At 38.8% G+C, this 23,110-nt stretch overlaps 1 protein-coding gene across 1 annotated transcript in view; it reads left to right on the forward strand.

Moving 5' to 3' along the window:
* The window catches only part of LOC126470487 (guanine nucleotide exchange factor DBS-like), a 234,674-nt gene that overhangs the window by 63,826 nt on the left and 147,738 nt on the right, over positions 1–23,110 (forward strand). Inside the window, exons 4-8 of the mRNA XM_050098360.1 lie at positions 4,275–4,365; positions 10,910–11,023; positions 19,387–19,503; positions 20,027–20,152; positions 21,369–21,532. Of these exons, the coding sequence (XP_049954317.1) occupies positions 4,275–4,365; positions 10,910–11,023; positions 19,387–19,503; positions 20,027–20,152; positions 21,369–21,532 (612 nt within the window). The remainder of the gene's footprint in view (positions 1–4,274; positions 4,366–10,909; positions 11,024–19,386; positions 19,504–20,026; positions 20,153–21,368; positions 21,533–23,110) is intronic.

Genomic DNA, 23,110 nt, shown 5'->3' on the forward strand with positions numbered 1-23,110 from the left:
AAGAGTCCACCACAATCAACCAACAAATTTTCCCAAAAGAACCCACAAAGTCTATGTGCACATGTTGCCATGGTGGTTGCGATTTAAGCCAAGCAGAAAATTTTTGTGGCAGAGTGAAATGATTTTCGTACATGTGTGACACTGTGACGTCATCTGTTCTATTTGGGTGTCCATACCCTGCCAAATACAGTGTCGACACGGTAACTGTTTCATATGAACAATCCCCCAGCGTCTTTGGTGAAGTGAGTGCAACACTTCTTTTTGGAAAGCTTTGGGGATCAACACACGACTGTCCACTGTCATTTTGAACAAGAATGATACCTTGCTGTATAGTGAGGATATGTCGATGTGCAAAGTATTGGCGCACTACAAAGTTCTACGTGCTATGCAATGAGCGAGGCCAAGATGTGCGAATGTATTTTAGCAAAATGTTTGAAGTTCAGAGGAAAGGATTGAAGCAATTCAGCATCATGAGCATCGATGTAACAACAAGAGCCAGGTGAAGTGTCAATGTTCGTAATAGGCCCAAGTGGAAGAAGTGAAAGTGCGCCCGCATTACCATATTGAGCTGTCGGACGATACACAATCTCGTACAGATATTGAGACAACAACAAAGCCCATCTTTGCAATTTTTGAGCAGTTCATACAGGAGCCGGCTTCATCGAAGGAAACAAGAACTGCAATGGATTGTGATCTGTTACTAAGTAGAATTTTCTGCCATACACATAGTGGTGGAATTTGGTGACACCATACACAATAGCCAATGCCTCTTTCTCGATTTGTGAATAGTTACAATGAGCTTTGAACAACACTTTTGATGCAAAAGCAATAGGCCTGTCTTTATCACCAAATCTATGTGAAAGCACTGCACTGATTCCGTAAGAGGAAGCGTCGACTTGCAACACAACTGGTTCGTCAGGAACAAAGTGAACCAAGCCTCAATCACTGAGAAATACATCATTAAGTTTTTGAAAAGCTTCTTGGCACTCATCTGTCCAAACAAAGGGGTGTTCTTGTGATGAAATTGAGCTGCGATTTGTGCGACATCGGTATGAACTGGATATGAGAGTTCATTTTCCCTAAGAGTGACTGCGAGTGTGTGACATTGCGAGGAACTGGCAGATCACATATGGCTAACAGATGTAACTGAAGAGGATGTACACCTTGACTGTTTATGACATAACCAAGATACTGCAACTCAGATTTAAAAAAGATTGCACTTGACCAGTTTACACTTTAGTCCTGCATCAGATAACACACAAAACAAAGCATGCAAATTTGCAATATGTTCTTCAGGTAGCGACCTGATATGACAGTATCATCCAAATAGTTTGAACAATTTGGTACTTGCACACAGTTTGAGATTCTTCATCTAGTGGTATTTGAAGTTACATGTTGCTCAAATTAATTTTTAAAAGTAGCGATGCGTGCCTGATCTGACCACAAGATCCTCTGGGAATAGCAATGGATAAGTATCAATCACAATTTGTGGGTTGACTGTAGACTTAAATTGACCACAGAGGGCAATGCAACCTGAAAGTTTGGGGAGCAAAACCAGTGGACTTGCCCATTGCTAGCTTGTATGGGTGCAATAGCTCTGCTATCTTGCAATTCTTTAAGTTCAGCAGCCACTTTGTCCCATAATGCAATGGTTCAGGCAAAATTTTGGCTGAGCATTGTCTTTCAGAGTAGTATGTGCAACAAAATTGTTAGCCTTGCCTAACAATTCAGAAAAGACTTCTGAGAATTGTTTCAGCAAGCTAGATACACTGTCTCTGGCATTGAATTCAGTCACTGTCAACACATTGTCCTAACTTTGAAAAAAAAAAAAAAAAAAAAAAAAAAGAAAAAAATCAAAGCCAAATATCCAAATATGTTCTGACAATCGCATGATTGTAGCATAGGGAAAGTCACAGTTCGCGTGTACGAGTGATACAGGCAGGCAAAGTACATTTTTCGATAATGGGAATATCTTGGCCATTATAAACTGTGAGGAGTGTGCTAGTTTTAGACAGGCGTGGGGAGCCTAACAGTTCATGTGTGTTAAGATTCAGCAATGTAACAGAGGCACCAATGACCAACTGAAATTTCACATGATTTCCACTAAGATGCAAGTGAACAAAAAGTTTGTTGGACTGGCGTAGTGCTGAAGAAACTGTTTGCTTGTTAGTTTTGCTGATGCCTGCAGCAGGATATGAATACACTGCATTGATGACATAGGCCTTGTGATGAGATCTTTGTGAGTGGGTTCAAATGGCTCTGAGCACTATGGGACTTAACATCTATGGTCATCAGTCTTTGTGAGTGGGCAGAATTCCAATGTTTGTCCTGATGCAAATGTACGGATTGTATGTGACCTTTCTATCCAAGGCATAACACTGTGCTTGTCTGGATGGGCAATCTTGGTGTTTATGCTGTGAATAGCATTGAGGGCATGACTTAATTCTATTCACTGACGTAGCTGCCTCTTTAGAGAAAAGTTTACGCGGCTTGGCACGTGCGTGCAGTTGCTGCCTACAGGGCCGGTCATGAACAAGGGATGACTCAACCCAACAAATTGGTGACTGCTCAAATTTACAGCTGCCATGGCACCTGAATCGTACTGATCTGGAATTGCACTATGTGACAAAATGAGGGATCTGACTGTTTCAAAATCTGTTATTGATGGTTGACATCAGTTGCATTCTACATGATCGCATATTCTGCAAATCCATTACCCACTCGAGATAAGGTTGTTCTGACCTTTTCTTGTAACAAAAGAATTGGTACCTAGCTGCCACCAAATTCATATGTTGGTCATAATTGTTAGTGAACCTACAAACTGGAGTGGTGTTAGGAAACAATTTCTGAATGAGGCGAAAGACTGCACTTCTTGCTGTTGACAAAAAGTAATGTAGTTTCACAGTACCTGATACTTTGTGAGCAATGATGTGGGCTTCATAATGTTGCAACCACTCGAGCCATTCCTCTTCTTTTTCATTAAACTGGCAAAAAGGCAGTATGGCACTTTGAGCAACAGTTGCGGCATGTTGTGCTGTGTTTGTTGCTTGGTTGGCGAGTAACTGCTTTACTGTGTTTAGAAGGGTTGCAATCTGCTGCGTCTAAAACTGAAATGTGTGTTAGCTGCATTGCATCTATCACTTGCAGCTGAGGCGCCTGAGCACGGCATGGAATGGTTGGGTTGCTCAGTATGGAATGGGCAAATGCAATAGATCGACAATGCAAGCAATAAAAGTAAGCACACAAGCAAAGAAAATTTCTGCAATACCCACCTGAAAACACTGAAGAAAAAAACTATAAGAGACACTGTTAGAACATGTAAGCACACCCCTGCAAAAAAGAAACAAGGTAGAATTAAGGCGCCAACAAAACACAAAAGCCCACGACAAAACAAAACAGACAAAACAAGTGGCAGCTGATGGCTAGGGGCTCGAATATTAACAGGTTGTCACTATGCTATTTGTTCACCTCGTCACCAATGTTGTTATGTCTAGCAATCCTGCATACTTGGTTCACTAGACAAACAATCAAACAACTCATATTAATGAGTTTTATTACAATAAGGCAAGATACAATTACTTAACTTTGATAGATGTGTCGCAAGCAAAGGGCGAGGTACAAAATAATCAGTTTCCTTCAGTATAGGCAAACACAAGTCAGTGCTACATTGAGATTCCTAACGAAGTGGCTAATGTTGACGCTGCTATCAAAGTGACCTGCCACCTGTTGGGCATGGTGCTTATGTCGTCTTCACGTAGGGGCCGCTGCTGTCACATTGGAGGGAGGTTGGTGAGTGCATGATTGGCTGACTTCCTCTCATAGCCTTCTCTTCCCTGTTGCTCCTGACTGGTGTGTCAGTGCTGACTTTATGCTGTAATACCAATAGTGGGGAAATGAGTATGATACTATATATTTATGTTCTATGACGATAGCTGGAAATATGTCATTTGAATACAAACTGATGTTACAAAATGTAACAGCAAACAAAAATTTTGCAGGTCACCAAATGCACTAAGTGAGCACTTTCTTTATTGAAATCCTTTGTATATATCTAAATATTCTGCGTTTCCTTAATAAACTTTTCTTTAAAGTAATTGCTTCTACTCTCTTACTTTCCTTAAATTTGCCATAAGAGATGATAAAATATAATGCAACAAGAACATGTGAATATACCACATGCACCATTAAAAACTGAATCCTGTCTGATGTAATTTGCTGTCTGTTAATTTTGTAGCACATTCAGGTTTTAGTAGATGCTTTGATTTTTGTTCCAGAATGCAGGAGGCTGATGTTGGCTTTGTTTTGGTTGTGGATCGTCGTAATGACAAATGGAGTTCTGTGAAGGCCGTCCTTCTGAAAATCTCAGTGAGTTGATAATATTTTCTCAGAAGGATGTAGGAAGAATCTGAAACTTCAGTAATGGACATTTGCAAATTCCTGTGTGTTAAGTACAGATAATACAAATATATTAATAATGTCATTACAGTAAAGATGACTCTCCTTCTCTCTCTTTCTATATTATTTACATTTTTTGTCTGTGGATTATTTAATGTTCCTGGTTTGTTGTCAGAACAGATTTATTACATTTTATTGAGAAAGAATACCTATTTTATCAGTTGTTTAGATTCTGATGCACTAAATCTAGATCAGTTATAATCTGTTGTAACTCAACCATTTCTTCCACTAGGACTTAAAAACCACCTTTTGCCATCCGTTAAAATGAGAAATATCCTTTCCAAAATTATTCTTACAGTCTCGAAGTTCTATTTTTCCCTAGACCCAATCTGCTTTCTTGACACCTGTTTTATCCTCCTGTTACCTGTGCTTCCAAGCCCTATACCATAAGGGTTTACTCCTTTGACTGTCTTACACCAGCATTGCCTACCATCTCCTACTGACCTGTAACTGCCATCTCTCTGACTGAGAAGTAGAGCTGTGAGAGAACAGGTACACCATCTGTCAGTTCTGCTACAGTTTATGTGCAGCATTATATGTGGGCATTGTTAGATTTGCTTTCATTAGCGTATACTACTAGATCCTAGTCACAGGTAAATGTGATCTTGCAGATGCAGAGTATGTTCTTCAGTGTAATATAATGAATTCACAACTCATATTATATACATTTCACACCCTCACCCTATACCTCCTCTACACCTCTTTTCTTCTTCACCTCAGTAACCACTCCACTTAGAATTGCATGTGTTTTGACAGGACATTAAGCCCTAAGGCTGTTCCATCATGAATTAAATGAATAATTTGGTTGCCACAAGGTTGATCCTTGTAGATACATTGGTTCTTAAAGAGGAGTTGTTCAGTCTCCTGAAAAATCATTGTGCACAAGCACAACTTCTTCCCATAATTCGGAAAATACAAGATGTGTGTGAAACATTTGGTGAATAATCACAGAAAATAAAGGAAACAAGACATACAACAAAATACCTTTACTGGCTTTCAAGGTAATAACCCTTATCCCCAACACGCTTCTGAAATTGGTTGTAAAGCTATTGGAAATTGCTAGCAAACTCTTCTTGTGGAATCACTCGAGGAACCATGGTCACACATTGTTGGATATCTGCAATGTCTGTGACCATTCCTGAACGATAGTGCTTATACTGGGTTTGCTTATACTCAACTCCTTTGCTCTCATTCACAAAGACAGCCACCGGTCATCTACAAGCACCCATATTCCTCTCATTGTAAAATGATGCAACGTGTTGACATAGAGTTTTGCTTCGTGCAAGTTTACAGTGTTGAAGCAGTGAGTATAAAATGCTGGTTTACAAGCTTTTGGAAGAGCTGCATTTGAGTCGATAAGCACAATCCCAGACAGCACTGAATAAGTGCGGTGTACATTTACAGATGATTGGCGGCTGTCTTTGAGAATATCAGAAGGGTTTAACATAAGCAAAGGCAGTATAAGCATGATTGTTCATGAACATTCACAGATGTTGTGGATATCCATCATTGCATGACTATAATGTCTTGAATGATTCCACAAGAAATGTGTGTTGACAGTTGCCAACAGCTTTGTCACTGATGTCAGAAATGTGTTGTAGCTAATGGTGATTACTATGAAGGCCAGTAAAGGGATTTTGTTTGTAACTCTTGTTTCCGTTATTTTCTGAAACCTTTCACCCAATTTTTCAGACGCAACTTGTGTGTTAAATTCAACATCACGGGATTCTTAGTACCTTTCTCAAGTTCTAGACATGATTCTCCAGTTTAAAAATGAAAAACTGAAATTTCCACTCTCACTGTGGCACAATTGAAAAATTGGGCAGTCATTTATGAGCTTCCTCTTAAGCATTTTTCCATTTCAGAATTACCTTGGAAACTCATTGAATGAGAAAGATAATTTAGAATGATCAGTCATAAAATATATTTGTTGTACATATCAGTGGGAGGATTCTAGTGTGCGTATAAAACTACATGAACTGAAGAATGTATTTCGCTCATAGAAAACAAATCAGATTAGTGCTGATGCCGTTGTATGAAGAATTACCATTCAGCATGAAATGAGCCCCAAATCCTTCAACATACATTATCACTTGCATATATACAATTCATATTCTCAGTCTCTTGGCAAGTTGTAGCATCATTCAGCTGATCCAGACTCATGTCAGAATCATTTGATAAATACTCCAGTCATGTGTGTACAAGCCTCCCTGGTCGTCTTACCTGAAATGTATTGAACACATTTTGAATGCTGTGAAGAGGGATGTGCATACTTTGGATCCTGGTTCAACCACTCTCCCAGAGCTGTGGGTTGATAATAATGGAACAGTAAGCCTGTGACATGGTGTTTTGTGAAGGCAGTGTTATAATGTGTCACTACCATAGCGCATCTGATGCCAGAGCAAACTTTCTACAGATTTTGACATTTTTAGTTTGCCATGGTAGTTGATAAGACATACATGTATAGCTTTCAGCCAAAACAAAAACAAACAGGCGCGCATGCGCGCGCGCACGCACGCACGCACACACACACACACACACACACACACACACACACACACACACACACACACACACGACTGCCAGCTCCAGCAGCTCAGTCTGGAATGCAACATCACATGGGATGCAAGCAGCAGTCTGGAGAGGGCGGTGAAGAGGGGGGGGGGAGGGGAAGGAAGAGATGAATTCTGTCTGGCAGTGTGTGCAGGGACTAAACTGCCAACAGGCACAGTGTCAGGAGGTTGTAGGGCAGGGAGGTTGGGAAAAAAGGAGCAAAAATGGAAAGGAGTGGAGAAAGACAAGTGGATGCATTGGCAGAGGGCTAAAAATAAACAGGGTTGGGAGATGAGTATGGGAAGTAAATGATAGGTCAGACGGGGTAAAAACTATTAGGTGAAGGGTTTGGGCAAAGTATGTTACCATAAGTTGAGGGTGGGATAATGACGGGAGTGGAGAATATGTTGTAAGGATAACTCCCATCTGTGCAGTTCAAAAAAGCTGGTGGTGGAGGGAAAGATCTAGATGACCCGGCTAGTGAAGCAGCCATTGAAATCAAGTGTGTTATGTTCAGTTGCATGCTGTGCCACAGGGTGATATACTTTGCTCTTGACCTCAGTTTGGCGGTGGCCTTTCATCCTGGTGGACAGCTGGTTGATAGTCATACCAATACAAAAAGCTGTGCAATGATTGCAGCAGAGCTGGTAAGTGACATAGCTGCTTTCACAGGTGGCCCACTCTGGATGGGGTAGGATAAGCCTGTAATAGGACTGGAATAGGAAGTGCTTGGTGGTGGAATAGTCATGTTTTGCACCTGGGTCTTCCATAGGGATATGACCCTTGTGGGAAGGGATTGGGAGTGGCATAGGGATAGACTGAGATGTTGTGAAGGTTGGATGGGCAATGGAAAACCACTTTAGGAGAGGTGGAAGCCATCTTGGATCGGATGTTCCTCATTGCAGGGCATGATGATAGATAATCACAGTCCTGGTGAAGGATGTGTTTCAGTTGTTCCAGCAAAACTTTCCTGCTGGGTGATGAAGGGGACACTCATTTGTGGCTAGTTCTTGGGGGTGGTGGAAGGATTGGGGGTATGAGTGGAAATGGCACAAGAGATCTGGGGGATAGTGCCTGCCTGTGAAGGCCTTGGTGAGACCCTCAGCATAAGGAGCAAGGGAGTTTTTTCACTGCAGATATGCCATCCCCTGGTAGCCAGGCTATACTGTCCCCACACTCTCAACCCAACTGTTTCCACCCCCTCCGTCCTATCACCTCCTCCAGATTCTCATTTTCCAACCCTGTTTATTTGCAGCCCTCTGCTAATGCATCTGTCCGTCTTTCCCCACCCTTCTCCATTTTTGCTGCTTTTTTCCCCATCTCCCTATTCCACAACCTCCTGACACTGCGCATGTTGGCAGTCCAGTCCCTGCACACTCTGGCAGACAGTGTTCATCTCTCTTCCCACCTGTACACTACGTGCATGCGTATGTGTGTGTGTTTTACTGATGGAGGCTGTGGCCGACAGAAGCTATATGTGAGTCTTTCTTAATTGTGTGTCTCCAACTTGACATGGCTTCTTTGTGCTAAGTAGCGATCTGTCTTTTCCTACTTTGTTGATATTCCTACCAGGATTTTCCATTACTTGACCCAAGATTGTGGTTACACAGTGAGAGACATTTTTCACGTTTGCAATTCTGGTGCACGTCAGATCTACAGTTACATCTGATGCAAAAGTGAGTTAAATACAGTAACAAGATGGCGACCTAGTTCTAGATGAAAGAGCACAAGTCAGATGACAGTGATGATATTGAGTGTGGTTTTAATGATGAATACAGGTTATCTTCTAGTTAATTAATTAGTGAAGATACATTTTATATTTAATATTACGTAACTTGGTTAAGAAAAGATGTGATTGTACAATTATATGAAATTAAGGTTATGTGCAAAAGTGGACTAACTGCTTGAGTGTGTGCTGTTGACACCATCTAGGTTGGAAAGTAGCAGAATACACACTCCTGTTGATAAAGCTTTGTTCCAAAGTGATTATTGCAGCAGTTCAATTTTATAAACATTAAGAATGTAGTATGTTCACACCAGTAAATAAGAAATGCAAAAGATTATCATTTTCATTGTAAATCTGTTGGCAAGACACATAAGAAAACAGTTGACATATTTAGAAGCAAAACCAAATCTTTAAGTACATTTGACAAAGCTTGTGAAAATGTGAAGGCTTTTGCAGATATAAATTAAGAAAAAAAAAATGTGTCATTGGTAGGTTGACCTTTCAAGGATAACAATGCAAAAAGACAAATGGGAAGCAATAAAAGGTGAATGCACTGGACTGACACTTGATCTACAGAAGACAGTTTCACTCCCAAAAGCTCCTAATGGTACTGTATAACAATGAAAACAACCAGTTTTTGACAGTAGTTGGATAGATAAAAAGTCTACTCACCAAGCGGTGGCAAACCACATGTAAAAGGAGGTCATACTTAGGCAAGCTTTCGGAGCCATGAGGTGCATCACAATCAGCGAAAATAAGCCAAGTGTAATACAGTTTCTGAACTTCCCAGCAGTCCCCTGAAATTCAAGTTTACCAGGAAAAAACTACTTATAAATGTAAAGAAGGAAAACGTAGACATAGTCGGTGTTACGCTACGTTACCCTAGTTCACAACTATTTTTGCAAGAACTTACTAAGTACTACTCAGATTGTTGGAGATCCATATCAATCCATCTCAATAGATCAGTGAGAATCCTTAAAATTATACTTAAAATATACAAGAGATGGTCTCTTAATAGCACACAACATAGTCCTTAGTTGAATGAAACAATATTGTTTTATGCAGGGTACTATAATAAGGGAAGATGGCACTACAGATGTAGGCAGTACATTGCTTTGAAGCCGGTGCCGCTATGTTAGATGCCCTGAAACAATAGAACAATAGCAGAGTACTGTTTATGATTGCTTCATGTCCTTAATTTCTGTCATATGCACACAACAGTTGTTTTAGATAGAAAATATGACTGCTTTCATGAGTAACAGCATCAAGAAAGCATTCTCAGCATTTTTCTGGTCTTAAGTGTGTATTTGATCCAGTAATATGGCACATTTCATCTCATTAAAGTAATTTTCTTTTTGTGATCCATTTTGAATAAGCAAGAAGAGAAGTATGTGATGTGAAAACGCTGCTTTAGTAATCCAATATTTTCCTGATGTTTTCGTCAGTCTTAAAAATGCTAAGAGATATTTTGCTATGTTTTGTCAATTTCCAATATTTCCTTCTCACTGTGTTCATTCTGAGAGCTTATCAGGTTGGTCTGATAGGAAATATAAAGTCAGATGACAGAAATAAATTCACTACAGTAAAAGTAAATAGCAAAACAAAAATTTATGTTTATAAAAGAAAATATCACTTGAATGAGTCCACAAACAAATCAGATGTGATTCCGTTATGTTTTAGAGTATAATCAGAATGTTTATTTCCCCTTTAAATTACACAAACTGGCATTTTTAATCAAATCTGTAGCATCATAAGCTAATGTTTGGGGCAGCTGTCATTTGTGTCATTTGTGCATGGTTTTTACAGGTAATATCTATGTTGAGACAGTATTGTTCTTCAATTTCCATTTCTTGTAATCGCCGTATCTCTTATAGGCCGTTGATGTCTGATTTCTGTGAAAAGCAAATATGTCACATTGAATAAATGTTAATCTGTTGAATGTCATTTAGTGTTCTCAATACTCCAACTGATTTTTTTCTGTGGCTGAACGTCAGAGATTAATTTCTTGAAGCATGCAATTTGTTCTTGGTCATTGTGGCATATAACTCTCTGATTATGATTGAGGAAGATTACTGTGGCTGTGTGTGTTGCACCTTCATTTTAATGTAATTGTTTATATTTTTCTCTAAAGTTCTTTAATTTAGAAACTAAAGAATAATTTGTTTACCATTTTAGGGCTTTTTCCCTGGCCTAATACATGTGGCATATGTTTTACGGCCAGTTGGTTTTCTTCAGAAGGCTATTTTGGAATTTACCAATAAACTGTCAAAGGATGAGTTCAAATTCAAGGTAATTTTGAACTATATTAGGCTGTTTGGCGCATTTCATATTTTTGTGCATATTTGACTAGTTCCATGTCAGCTAGTAAAAAGATGTTGAATGAAGTTGCAATGTATTATCTTTTGTAATGGTTTAAATCAGAAATGTCACTTATTTTTGTTGTAACAATATGAGACTGACTTACAGTGTTATTGCATGTGAAGCTAGACCAGTAATGACAGTGAATCAACAAAGCTAAATGTTGTAGTTAACCCCATTGTGAAGTGAAGACTTTAATGTGCTCGGCACTAAAGGATTGTCAGTTTTTCAGGTCTGCTATAATATATAATTAGAGAGTTAAGTTTCCTGCCCTTTGTGCTTCCATGTTCATTGTGTTCTTATTTTTTGAACAACAGAGATTTAGGTCTAAATGCTTGAACTGAATTATAGCTGTTTTGGTTTATGTTAAACCCTCCATAGTACAACCATTCAGTTCCGTAATGCACTTGCCTTCTACTACCCATTACTCTGACTTATTTGCAGCATGAATTAATCAGAAGTATTTACAACCTGAAACATTTTGTGTATGTGAAAAATGTGTAGATGTATGATCTGACTCCTTGGGGATATGAGATAGAGGGCAGGAAAAAGAAGACAACTCATGACTGCTCCTGTTAAGTATTATATAGAGGCTGCAAGAAGACTTATGGTGTAGAGGCTTTGTTAAGAGTTCATGGTGGTTGTTCATTGCTCGCTTCGAGGAGGAGGAAAATCTGATAAAGTATACTGGTTCCCTAGCAAGTTTTGTACTAGCAGCTAAAGTGGCATTTACTTTAGAAGAGAGGTGAGCTATCAGTAATGTAATGAGACACTTCTGTGTTAAACACATTCTTAATGTTGTGGTTGTGGCTAATGGAGATGGTTTACAGTGCAATCGATGAGGGTAATTGCAGCTTACCCGTAAAACAACCTTGCTAGACTCAAAAATTAAAAAGAATCTGCTCAACAATGTAGGGAAAGAATGATTACTACTTACCATAAAAAAAAAAAAAAAAAAAAACACGTTAAGTTACAGACAGGCTCAATTAAAGGACACTTACACAAAATTTACAGCCACAGCCTTCATCAGCAAAAGAAAAGGACACACCATTCACACACACAAGCAAGCACACCTCACCCACACATGATCGTCAAATCGAGCAGCTTGGGCCAGAGTGCGAGTATCATGTGGGATGGAAGCAGCAATCTGGAAGGGTCAGGCAAAGGAAATGGGTAGCTGTGTACAGGTGGGGAGAGAGAGGAACATTGTATGGCAGAGCATGCAGGGACTAGAATGCCAACAGATGAAGTGTCTGGAGGTTGCGGGGCTGGAAAGTCGGGAAAAAAAGGATCAAAAAAGGAGAGGAGCGAGGAAAGACGGGTGGGTGGATGGGTGCATTGACAGAGGGCGGCAAACAAAGAGGGTGGGATATGGGAATGGGGAGAATATGACAGAATGAAAAGGTGGAAACTATTGGGTGGAGGGAGTGGGGACAATATGTTACTGTGGGTTGAGGTTGGGATGACTACTTGAGTGGAGAATGTGTTGTAAGGATAACTCCCACCTGCACAGTTCAGAAAAGCTGGTGGCAAAGGGGAGGATCCAGATGGCTCGGGTAGGAAAGCACCCATAGAAATCAAACATGTTATGTTCAGCTGCGTGTTGTGCCAGAGGGTGATCTACTTTGCTCTTGACCACAGTTTTTCAGTGGCCTTTCATCTTGGTGGACAGTTGGTTGGTAGTCATAACAATATCAAAAGCTGTACAATGATTGCAGCAGAGCTGGTAAATGACGTTGCTGCTTTCATAAGTTGCCCGACAGCTGATGGGGTAGGATAAACCTGTGGCAGGACTGGAATAGGAAGTGGTGGGTGGTGGATTTAGCTGGTCTTGCACCTGTGTGTTCCACAGGGGTATGATACTTTTGGCAGTGGGTTGGGATTGGGAGTGGCATAGGGATGGAGTACAATGTTGTGGAGATTGGGTGGATGACAGAGCACCGATTTAGGAGGGATGGGAAGGATCACGGATAGGATATCCCTCATTTCAGGGCATGATTATAAGTAATCAAAGCCTTGGTGAGTGATGTAGTTCAATAGGTAATGAAAACCCTCATAACGGGTGTGGTTCAGCTGTTCCAGTCTGGGGTAGTAAAGGTTGATTAAGGGGGCATTCCTTTGTGGCTGGTTCTTGAGGATGGTGGGAAGATTCAGGGTGTGTGGGGGCATGGGAGATCTGATGGCGGACTATGTCTGGCGAATAGTGCCCGTCTGTGAAGGCCTTGGTGAGACCCTCAGCATACAGGGCAAGGAAGTTCATGTCACTGCATATATGCCGTTCCCAGGTGGCCATGTTATATGGGTGGAATTTTTTTTATTTTAAAGGGATGATAGCTGTTGAAATGTGGACGGAGGTGACGATGGAGCCATCAGATAAGAGGAGGTCAACATGTAGGAAAGTTGCACACACTGTTGAGGAGGACAAGGTGAAACAGAATGACCTGTTGAGTTGCAGATGGGCACAACAAAGACACACACACATTCACAAAAGCAAGCGAACATCGCACACACGTGACTGCAACCAGTGGCAGCTCCAAATGCAATGGCCCTCTTCCCTTTCATAATATTATCTTCCAGATACATTTCCTTTGTAAAACTGTGACATCTATTTCTTCCACTTTTCACCTTTCCCTTCCAGTATTTCTTTAATACTGGCTTGTCTTCAAAGCTCCTGATGTTCACACAGCAGCTTCTGTCTTCACCCAAAGTTCCTTCAGTTTTCCAATAGGTGGCATCTATCATTTCCATAGTTATGCATACTGCTCGAGCTTTACATTTCTCCACTAACCATTCCTGTCATGGCATTTTGCACTTGCTGCCACTCATTTTTCTGGTATTTGTATTCTCTTTCTCCTGCTTAACTTATGTTTGTATCAAGTTCAATTCCATGGGGAGTTTGAATGATGCTTGTACATGTGAAAGTTATATTGGAATGTTGTTCTGGTCTTCAGTCCAGAGACTGGTTTGATGCAACTCTCCATGCTAGTCTATCCTATGCAAGCTTCTTCATCTCCCACTACCTACTGCAACCTACATCTTCTAAATCTGCGTAGTGTATTCATCTCTTGGTCTCCCTCTACGATTTTTACCCTCCACGCTGCCCTCTAATATTAAATTGGTCATCCCTTGATGCCTCAGAACATGTCCTACCAACCGACCCCTTCTTCTAGTCAAGTTGTGCCACAAATTTCTCTTCTCCCCAATTCTATTCAATACCTCCTCATTAGTTATGTGATCTACCCATCTAATCTTCAGCATTCTTCTGTAGCACCACATTTTGAAAGCTTCTATTCTCTTCTTATCCAAACTATTTATCATCCATGTTTCACTTCCATACAAATACTTTCAGAAACGACTTCCGGACACTTAAGTCTATACTCGATGTTAACAAATTTCTATTCTTCAGAAAGGCTTTCCTTGCCATTGCCAGTCGACATTTTATATCCTCACTACTTTGACCGTTGTCAGTTATTTTGCTCCTCAAATAGCAAAACTCATCTACTGCTTTAAGTGTTTCATTTCCTAATCTAATTCCCTCAGCATCACCCGATTGAATTCGACTACATTCCATTATCCTCGTTTTGCTTTTGTTGATGTTCATCTTATATCCTCCTTTCAAGACACTGTCCATTCCATTCAACTGCTCTTCCAAGTCCTTTGCTGTCTCTGACAGAATCACAATGTCATCAGCAAACCTCAAAGTTTTCATTTCTTCCCCATGGATTTTAATTCCTACTCCAAATTTTTCTTTTGTTTCCTTTACTGCTTGCTCAATACACAGATTGAACAACATAGGGGATAGGCAACAACCCTGTCTCACTCCCTTCCCAACCACTGCTTCCCTTTCATGCCCCTCGACTCTTATAACTGCCATCTGGTTTCTGTACAAATTGTAAATAGCCTTTCGCTCCCTGTATTTTACCCCTGCCACCTTCACAATTTGAAAGAGAGAATTCCAGTCAACATTGTCAAAAGCTTTCTCTAAGTCTACAAATGCTAGAAATGTAAGTTTGCCTTTCCTTAATCTATTTTCTAAGATAAGTCATAGGGTAGTATTGCCTCATGTGTTCCCACATTTCTATGGAATCCAAACTGATCATCCCCGAGGTCAGCTTCTACCAGTTTTTCCATTCGTCTGTAATGGATTTGTGTTAGTACTTTGCAGCCGTGGCTTATTAAACTGATAGTTCGGTAATTTTCACATCTGTCAACGCCTGCTTTCTTTGGGATTGGGATTATTATATTCTTCTTGAAGTCTGTGGGTATTTCGCCTGTCTCATACATCTTGCTCACCAGATGGTAGAGTTTTGTCAGGGCTGGCTCTCCCAGAGCTGTCTGTAGATCTAATGGAATGTTGTCTACTCCCAGGGTGTTGTTTTGACTTAGGTCTTTCAGTGCTCTGTCAAACTCTTCACGCAGTATCATATCTCCCATTTCATCTCCATCTACATCCTCTTCCCCTTCTATAATATTGTCCTCAAGTACATCGCCCTTGTATAGACCCTCTATATACTCCTCCCACCTTTCTGCTTTTCCTTCTTTGCTTAACTGGATTTCCATCTGAGCTCTTGATATTCATACAAGTGGTTTTCTTTTCTCCAAAGGTCTCTTTAATTTTCCTGTAGGCAGTATCTATCTTACCCCTGGTGAGATAAGCCTTTACATCCTTACATTTGTCCTCTAGCCATCCCTGCTTAGCCATTTTGCACTTCCTGTCGATCTCATTTTTGAGACATTTGTATTCCTCTTTGCCTGCTTCATTTACTGCATTTTTATATTTTCTCCTTTTAGCAATTAAATTCGATATATCTTCTGTTGCCCAAAAGCTGTCCATTCTTCTTCTACTGTATTTTTTTCCCCCATTCTTGTCATTCGTTCCCTAACGCTCTCCCAGAAACTCTCCACAACCTCTGGCTCTGTCAGTTTATCGAGGTCCCGTCTCCTTAAATTCCCACATTTTTGTAGTTTCTTCGGTTTTAATCTACAGTTCATAAACCAATAAATTGTGGTCAGTCCACATGTGCCCCTGGAAATGTCTTACAGTTTAAAACCTGGTTCCTAAATCTCTGTCTTACCATTATATATTATATCTGAAACCTTCCAGTATCTTCAGGCCTCTTCCATGTATACAACCTTCTTTCATGGTTCTTGAGCCAAGTGTTAGCTATGATTAAGTTCTGCTGTGTGCAAAATTTCTTACCCCATTCCATATTCATCTACTACGTTTCCTTCTCTTCTTATTCCTGCTGTCGAATTCCAGTCACCCATGACTATTAAATTTTCGTCTCCCTTCACTATCTGAATAATTTCTTTTAGCTCATCATACATTTCATCAGTCTCTTCGTCATCTGCAGAGCTAGTTGGCATATAAACTTGTACTACTGTGCTAGGCATGGGCTTTGTGTCTATCTTGGCAACAATAATGCATTCACTATACTGTTTGTAATAGCTTACCCACACTCCTATTTTTTTTATTCATTATTAAACCTACTCCTGCATTACCCCTATCTGATTTTATATTTATATTTATTTATTTATTTTTATTTATTTATTTATTTTTATTGTGGTTGCACCTACAGTACGGCTATCTGTATCGCTGAGACACACAAGCCTCCCCACCAATGGCAAGGTCCATGGTTCATGGGGGGGCGGGGGGGGGGGGGGAGTTGTGATACATGTTTTTATAGCTATGCTAACTCTGCATCACTACCTATAATGTACTGATAGCTGAAATCTACATCTTCGGTAAAATAACAGATGATGGTATAACCGATGCTGACCTCCTTCCTGTCCTTATGGTTTTATATTTTCTCCTTTGTCAATGGAATTTAGTATCTCCTGTGTTCTCCAAGAATTTCATAGGACTTTGTCTTTTTACCTAGTTGTTTCTATGCTACCTTCACCATTCCATCTCTCAATATTACTTATTTGTCCTATCTTTTATTTTTATTGTTGTTTCAGTCAATCATTGTTGGCCCTTTGAAACTCCAGCAACGTCTGGAGCTTTCAATTTATCCAGATTACACCTCCTTAATTTCTTAAGATTCTTCAGTTTTACTATGCAGTGACTATTATGATCAGTCACAATATCTGGCCCTGGAAATGTTTTAAAATTTAAAATATTTGTTTCAAAATCTCTGTCTGTAATCTATCTAAATCTTTCCAGTGTCTCCAGGTCTCTCCTATGTATACAAACTTCTAACATTATTCTTAAACCAAGTGTGAGAAATGGTTAAATTGTGCTCTGTGCAAAATTTCACAGACAGCTTCCCCTTTTGTTCCTTTTACCCAATCCATGCTCTCCTACTATTTAAGGGATCTGACATTCCATGCTGTGACCCATAGAATGTCACTTTTGTTTTACACATTGTCAACATCCTCCTGAGCAGTCCTTGCCAGGATATCCAAATGGGGGACTATTTTTACCTCCAGCATATATTACCAAAGAGTGTATCATGTTCAGTATGTTGTACAGTAGAGGTGCATTTCCTCAGAAAATATAATGATTGATGTTACCCTTTGCTTTCACTCGTTTCCAATACCAACTTAGTGAGGCTTTTGGTTAGTGTTGCAAGACCAAATCAATCACCCAGACTCTTGCCCATGTGATTACTGAAAAGGCTGTCCCCCTTCAGGAAATTATGTTAGTTTGGCCTTTCTATAGATCCCTCTCCTATATGGCTACACCAACACTGTGGCTATCTAAGTCACACACTGCATTAAGGTCCATGGTTGTACATTGTAATTAAGAGCCTGATGGTTGCTTGAGTGGCCATGCTCTGCTTCAGCTGTTGTAATTAATGCAGGGTGTTTTTAAATTAATATTGGGGTTTTAATGCTTTATAATATTTATTATATTAAACTTACAGTTATAAACGATATGCCAAATGAAAGAGCAACTCAAGCAGTTTTACCAAGAACCTTATAAATGTTCAATGTGAGCACCATTTGTTACATGGCACACATAAAGTCTATAGGCGCGCTCTTCCCAAACGTTGGTAAGTGTGTCTTCAGTGATTGTAGCAACAGCTGCTTCATTCGGTTTCTTAATTCAGGGAGGTCTATTCATGGCGGAGGCATATACAAACGATCCTTTCTGAAGCCCCAAAGGAAAAAATCTCATGGCGTTAGGTCAGGTGAACATGGAGGCCATGCAGAGCAAGGCCTGTCATTGGGCCCCTTGAGGCCTATCCAGCACTTGGGAAGAACTCGGCTATAGACTTGATGTGTGCCATGTGATAAATGGTGCTCACATTGAACATTTATAAGGTTCTTGGTAAAACTGTTAGAGTTGCTCTTTCATATTAGATATCATTTATAACTGTAAGTTTAATGTAATAAATATTATAAAGCTTTAAAATCCTGATATTCATTTATAAACACCCTGTATTTTTTTCTGTTTCTTAAGTAGATTGAAAACTGAAGAGGTCATTCTTCAGATTTGGTATTCCATTTTGACGAAGCACCCTGAATTATTATGGTGTGAATATTCCAGAGATAATGTCTTTTCTTCTTTTGATTATTAAAGTAAACCTGTCCTCAACCTGAAGGCTAATTTGAACACTTTGGTGTTTTATAAGGCCTTGGCCTGTTGGGAGTGATATGTCCTTGCTTTCCTTTGACTCAGACAGTTATAGGAGGATTTAGAGTTTAACTTGGACTCTGAACCACAGTGCACTTTATAATTTTTCAGCTACATAAATTGTTGCCAGTGCTGATGGAATGATAAGCGACATCAAAAATACTAGGACCAATTGTGGACTGAACTCTGGACAATTAGATTTACAAAAGGGGATTCAATGGTTTAATGTCCTATTAATGATCTCATTAGAAATGGAGCACAAGCTCTGATTGTGGGAGGATAGAGAAGAAAAACACGAGAGACCTCTCAGTGGAACCGTTCCAGCATTCAAATTAAGCAATTTAGGGAAATCTGGATGACAGAAGGGGGGATTTGAACTGTAGTCCTCTTGAATTAGTGTTTGCTTGTTAAATTGGACATGTAGTGTGATATACATTGATCAAACCATTGTGCTGAATTATTTATTTTATAACATAAAAGGTCCTAAATGGAAGAACTATCGCATATTTCATTATAAACTATTTATTTTATAAGAACATAAAAGTCCCAAATGTAAGAAATATTGCATATTTCATTATGAACATAATCATGTATTTAGGAAGGAAAATAGCAGTATTAAAGTAACTGTCATATATAGGTAAATACAAATTATTTTACTTTGGGTAAAATTTTTAAAGGTTAAAACAACAGCAATGTAGTACTCATTTTGCAGGTCATTGTATGCAACTGTGTTGAAGATTTGCATGAGTACATTGATAAAGCACAGTTAACACCTGATCTTGGAGGAGAAATCAACTACAACCATGAGGAATGGATACAACAAAGACTTGTGAGTTTACTATTTCTTAAGTAGAACAATTTAAGATTCTTGTAGTCAGACTTCTTTGAGGGGACAGTTCATTACTGTATCATATCCTTGTCCTTTCTTTTTTATCATTGCGATGTGTTTGAATTGTAAGTCTTCATTGGTATCTTGTAGATCATTGATATTTATTTTCCATTATACCATTAATAGTGATATGGAGTTGTTTATTTTGTCAGAATAACATGAGCAAAAAAATTATAAATAATAGCTCAATGTTTATGAAGATCTATATGAGGAAACGTGGCATCAAATAATTTGTTATCGTGTTTTCTTTTTTAAATTTTGTTGTTATTTCAGCTCCAGTTAATTTAATTCTCTACTATGTAAGTAACCATCTGTCACTGTCAACTTGGTGACTAGTGGACCGTCCTCACAACGTATTCTATTTGGTGATTATTGATCTATACTGTTATAAATATTCATATTCCCTCATGGCATATCCTTCATTGTATTTTGATTTGATTTTTTTTCTCTTATCTGTATGCAGGCTCTGGAAAAGTTCTCATGCAACACACAAGAAGTATCAGATGCTCTGGACAGCTTTACCCAGCGATTGCAAGACACTGAGTTCCCTAATGACGTCAGTGCAACACAACAGTTGCTTAAGACACAGGTGTGTGGGGGAAGTCTTTGAAATATTTACTTTAGAGATACAATTGAAATGTGGTGATATTTCAAATGCTAGAATCAAGAGCCATTTCTTCAATAGATGGGAAAAAAAGATACACTAGATTTTATTGTGCTGTCATTTGTGCTCACTCATATTTTGAAATTAATTCCATTTTAAATAAATTAATAGTTTGTATAAAACTGTATGTTGATAGCACTTGTTTGTGTCATTAAATTGATTAGAACTTTCTGAATTTTAAAAGGTTTTGAGGGCTAGAAGTAAAGAAATGGCAACTGACTTGCTTGAACAGTATGTTGCAAACAAAACAGAATAAGAAGAAAATCTCTTACGTCTTTGCACTATGAGTTGTGATTAGGTAACTGATTTTCATGAATCTTGCCTCTGTCTCGTTCTCAGAATGCAAACATTTCTTTAAGTTACTTGCTCAGACGTTATGTCAAAACACCCATCATACATAATTTATTATTATTCTTGGATTGTTAATAAATGCAATGGATTGCACATTTCAAAATGCACTTCAACGCTTTCCAACAAGGCTTGTTTGATCTATCTTTGACCCTAAAAAATAACTTTTTTTATTTTCCAAACTGTAATGACACTCCATACATCACCTTCAGTTACTCATTTCTGAGGAAAAAGTTTTATTTAATCAGATGTGAGAGTGGTAAGGCTTATCCAGCAGTGGTAGTTTAACTTCATTTTTGGCCTACTGTTAGCAGTTACACTGCCCAACTTACAAAAATTGTGATTCTTTGATTAAATTTTGCTGGACTTTGGCTTATACAGATTTACATGTTCTAGATTCATCAGTGTGTTTTTCCGTTGTGCACGGTTGATATTCTTTCTAATTGGTGGTTGTGAAATTCACCTGCAGGGCTATATTGTCATTAAAAAGATCACAACTCCAGTCAATAGTGTTGTTGACAATGAATCAAATTCTAACTTTTAAAAGTACACAACCACCCTCAGAAATAGATTTTTGTCAAGAATCTCCTAGTTTTCTGAAGCTTTTCTTGGATTATCATTTTAACCAATTTACAGAATGGCTTGGAATTGCTAATAGAACAGCAAAACAGTTAATATCAAGAAATTGATTCCATTAATGTGGCTTTCTGTGTCAAAACTATGACTTTTCTCATATTTATTGTGAAAATGTCAGTGAGAGACACAACAACACTGTTTGTACTCATTGTTCCAGGGTACTGAATATGCAGAGCTGAAAGAAGAAATTCTCCAAGCAGCTCGACAAGGTGAAGATTTACTAAACGATATCCGTCAGTCATCATCTGTTTGCAGAGAAGACCAACAAGAAATGTACAAAATGTGTCCCCATCGTTTAGGCAATGTTACTGCTGTAGAGAGGTGAGTGCCATGAAATAACATTTACTTGCCAGCTACAAGTTTTATGCTTATACTCAACTTCAAATTAACTGTGTGAACTCAGTAATGACAGGAATAAATCTTGGAATGTAGAAATTTAATTTGAGATAGAGCTCACTTCAAAGAAACTACTAAATTTTTTTCTAAAGAGTATGTAATATCCCAGTTTGATAGGGGAAGAGTGTAAGGATCTGCTGTTCACTGTCGACATCTGGAAATGTGGGCACAGGTTGGCTTGGATAATTCCACAGCACATTTTCATTTACTTTTATCAGCAAACTTAGGGATGAATATGGCATTTCTTCCAGGCATGTTACTGCATTCATCTCACTTAAGGACACAAAAAACAATCAAAGTATTAGTCAGAAAGCATAAGCGTTTACAGAAGAGGTGAACAGATGGGAGCCTGGACAAAGAAAAGACTTAATTATGAAATGTCTTCATTGCCAACACTGTTTCACAGAGAAGATAGAACTAACACTGCTGTTTCTCAGTCTGTGCATAGCTCTACACACAGCTATACAGTTGAAGTGGCTTCATCAATGAGTGGTAGATTAGCTAACAGCCTCTATATCAGCTTTCAAGAGCCCAAGGCACTTTTGGCTCAAATGTTTCAAAGAAGCTTGGAGCAACGTATCCACAAGACATTCATGTGGAGGCAAGGAAAAGTAGAAAAATGACAAAATGACTTATGAAATGTTTTTAACTACAGTCCTTGGTGAACCTGTATGTGATGATGTGAAGATCCTGTTGTTGTGTGATACCCAGTCAAGCCATAAAGATTGTACTCTCGTAGGTGAAACTGGGATGTTACATGGAAGATGTTACCACTAAATGCAACAAAATGTTACCATCTTGTGATATGTATTTTTTCAGGAAGTATAAGATCTACATGAGAAGGGTCGTTGATTTTGTAAGACTACAATGTGAAAAAAAAAAAAAAAGAACAGAAGTAAAGTTACGCTATACAGTTAACTTCCTGCATCAAAGTAAAAGCATATGTTACAATATTTGTGGCAAAAAGTTGGTTGTGGCATTGACATAACAATATCATCTGCAAATGTAATTAGTATGGCATTTGGTAATGGACTGCTGGACTATGGAAGTGATGTTGAGTGAAAAAGTGGCTTTAGGAAGATGTGCCTATTGCTCTGCCCCACTTTGCCTTGACCATCTCACTGTAATTCCACACCTGGACTTTGAAGACTGAGTAGCTGTGTAAGACTATTAAATCAGTAGAAAAAGTTGGTTTTTCAGGTAGTGTTTATTATTTTAAGCAGAGGGGAATAAGTCAAAACATGCCCTTCGTAGGAGAATGATTCTGTTAAAAATCCTGCTGAAATTATTCATGAAACAGCAACATAAAACATGCCTTTTATGAAAGCAAACAAAATCTTTTTGATTTGTTGCTTAAATTATTAATTCAAGTTACTCATGAACATGTAAATGAAAACAATAATACCTGATGTTAGACATATAAATACGAGACAGCAAAATTAAGTTATTTGGCAGCTAAATGCCCTGTGAAAATGCTCAATGCTGATGTTAGATTGTGATGTT

This window comes from Schistocerca serialis, chromosome 1, assembly GCF_023864345.2.
Source record: "Schistocerca serialis cubense isolate TAMUIC-IGC-003099 chromosome 1, iqSchSeri2.2, whole genome shotgun sequence".
NCBI classification, from domain to species: domain Eukaryota; kingdom Metazoa; phylum Arthropoda; class Insecta; order Orthoptera; family Acrididae; genus Schistocerca; species Schistocerca serialis.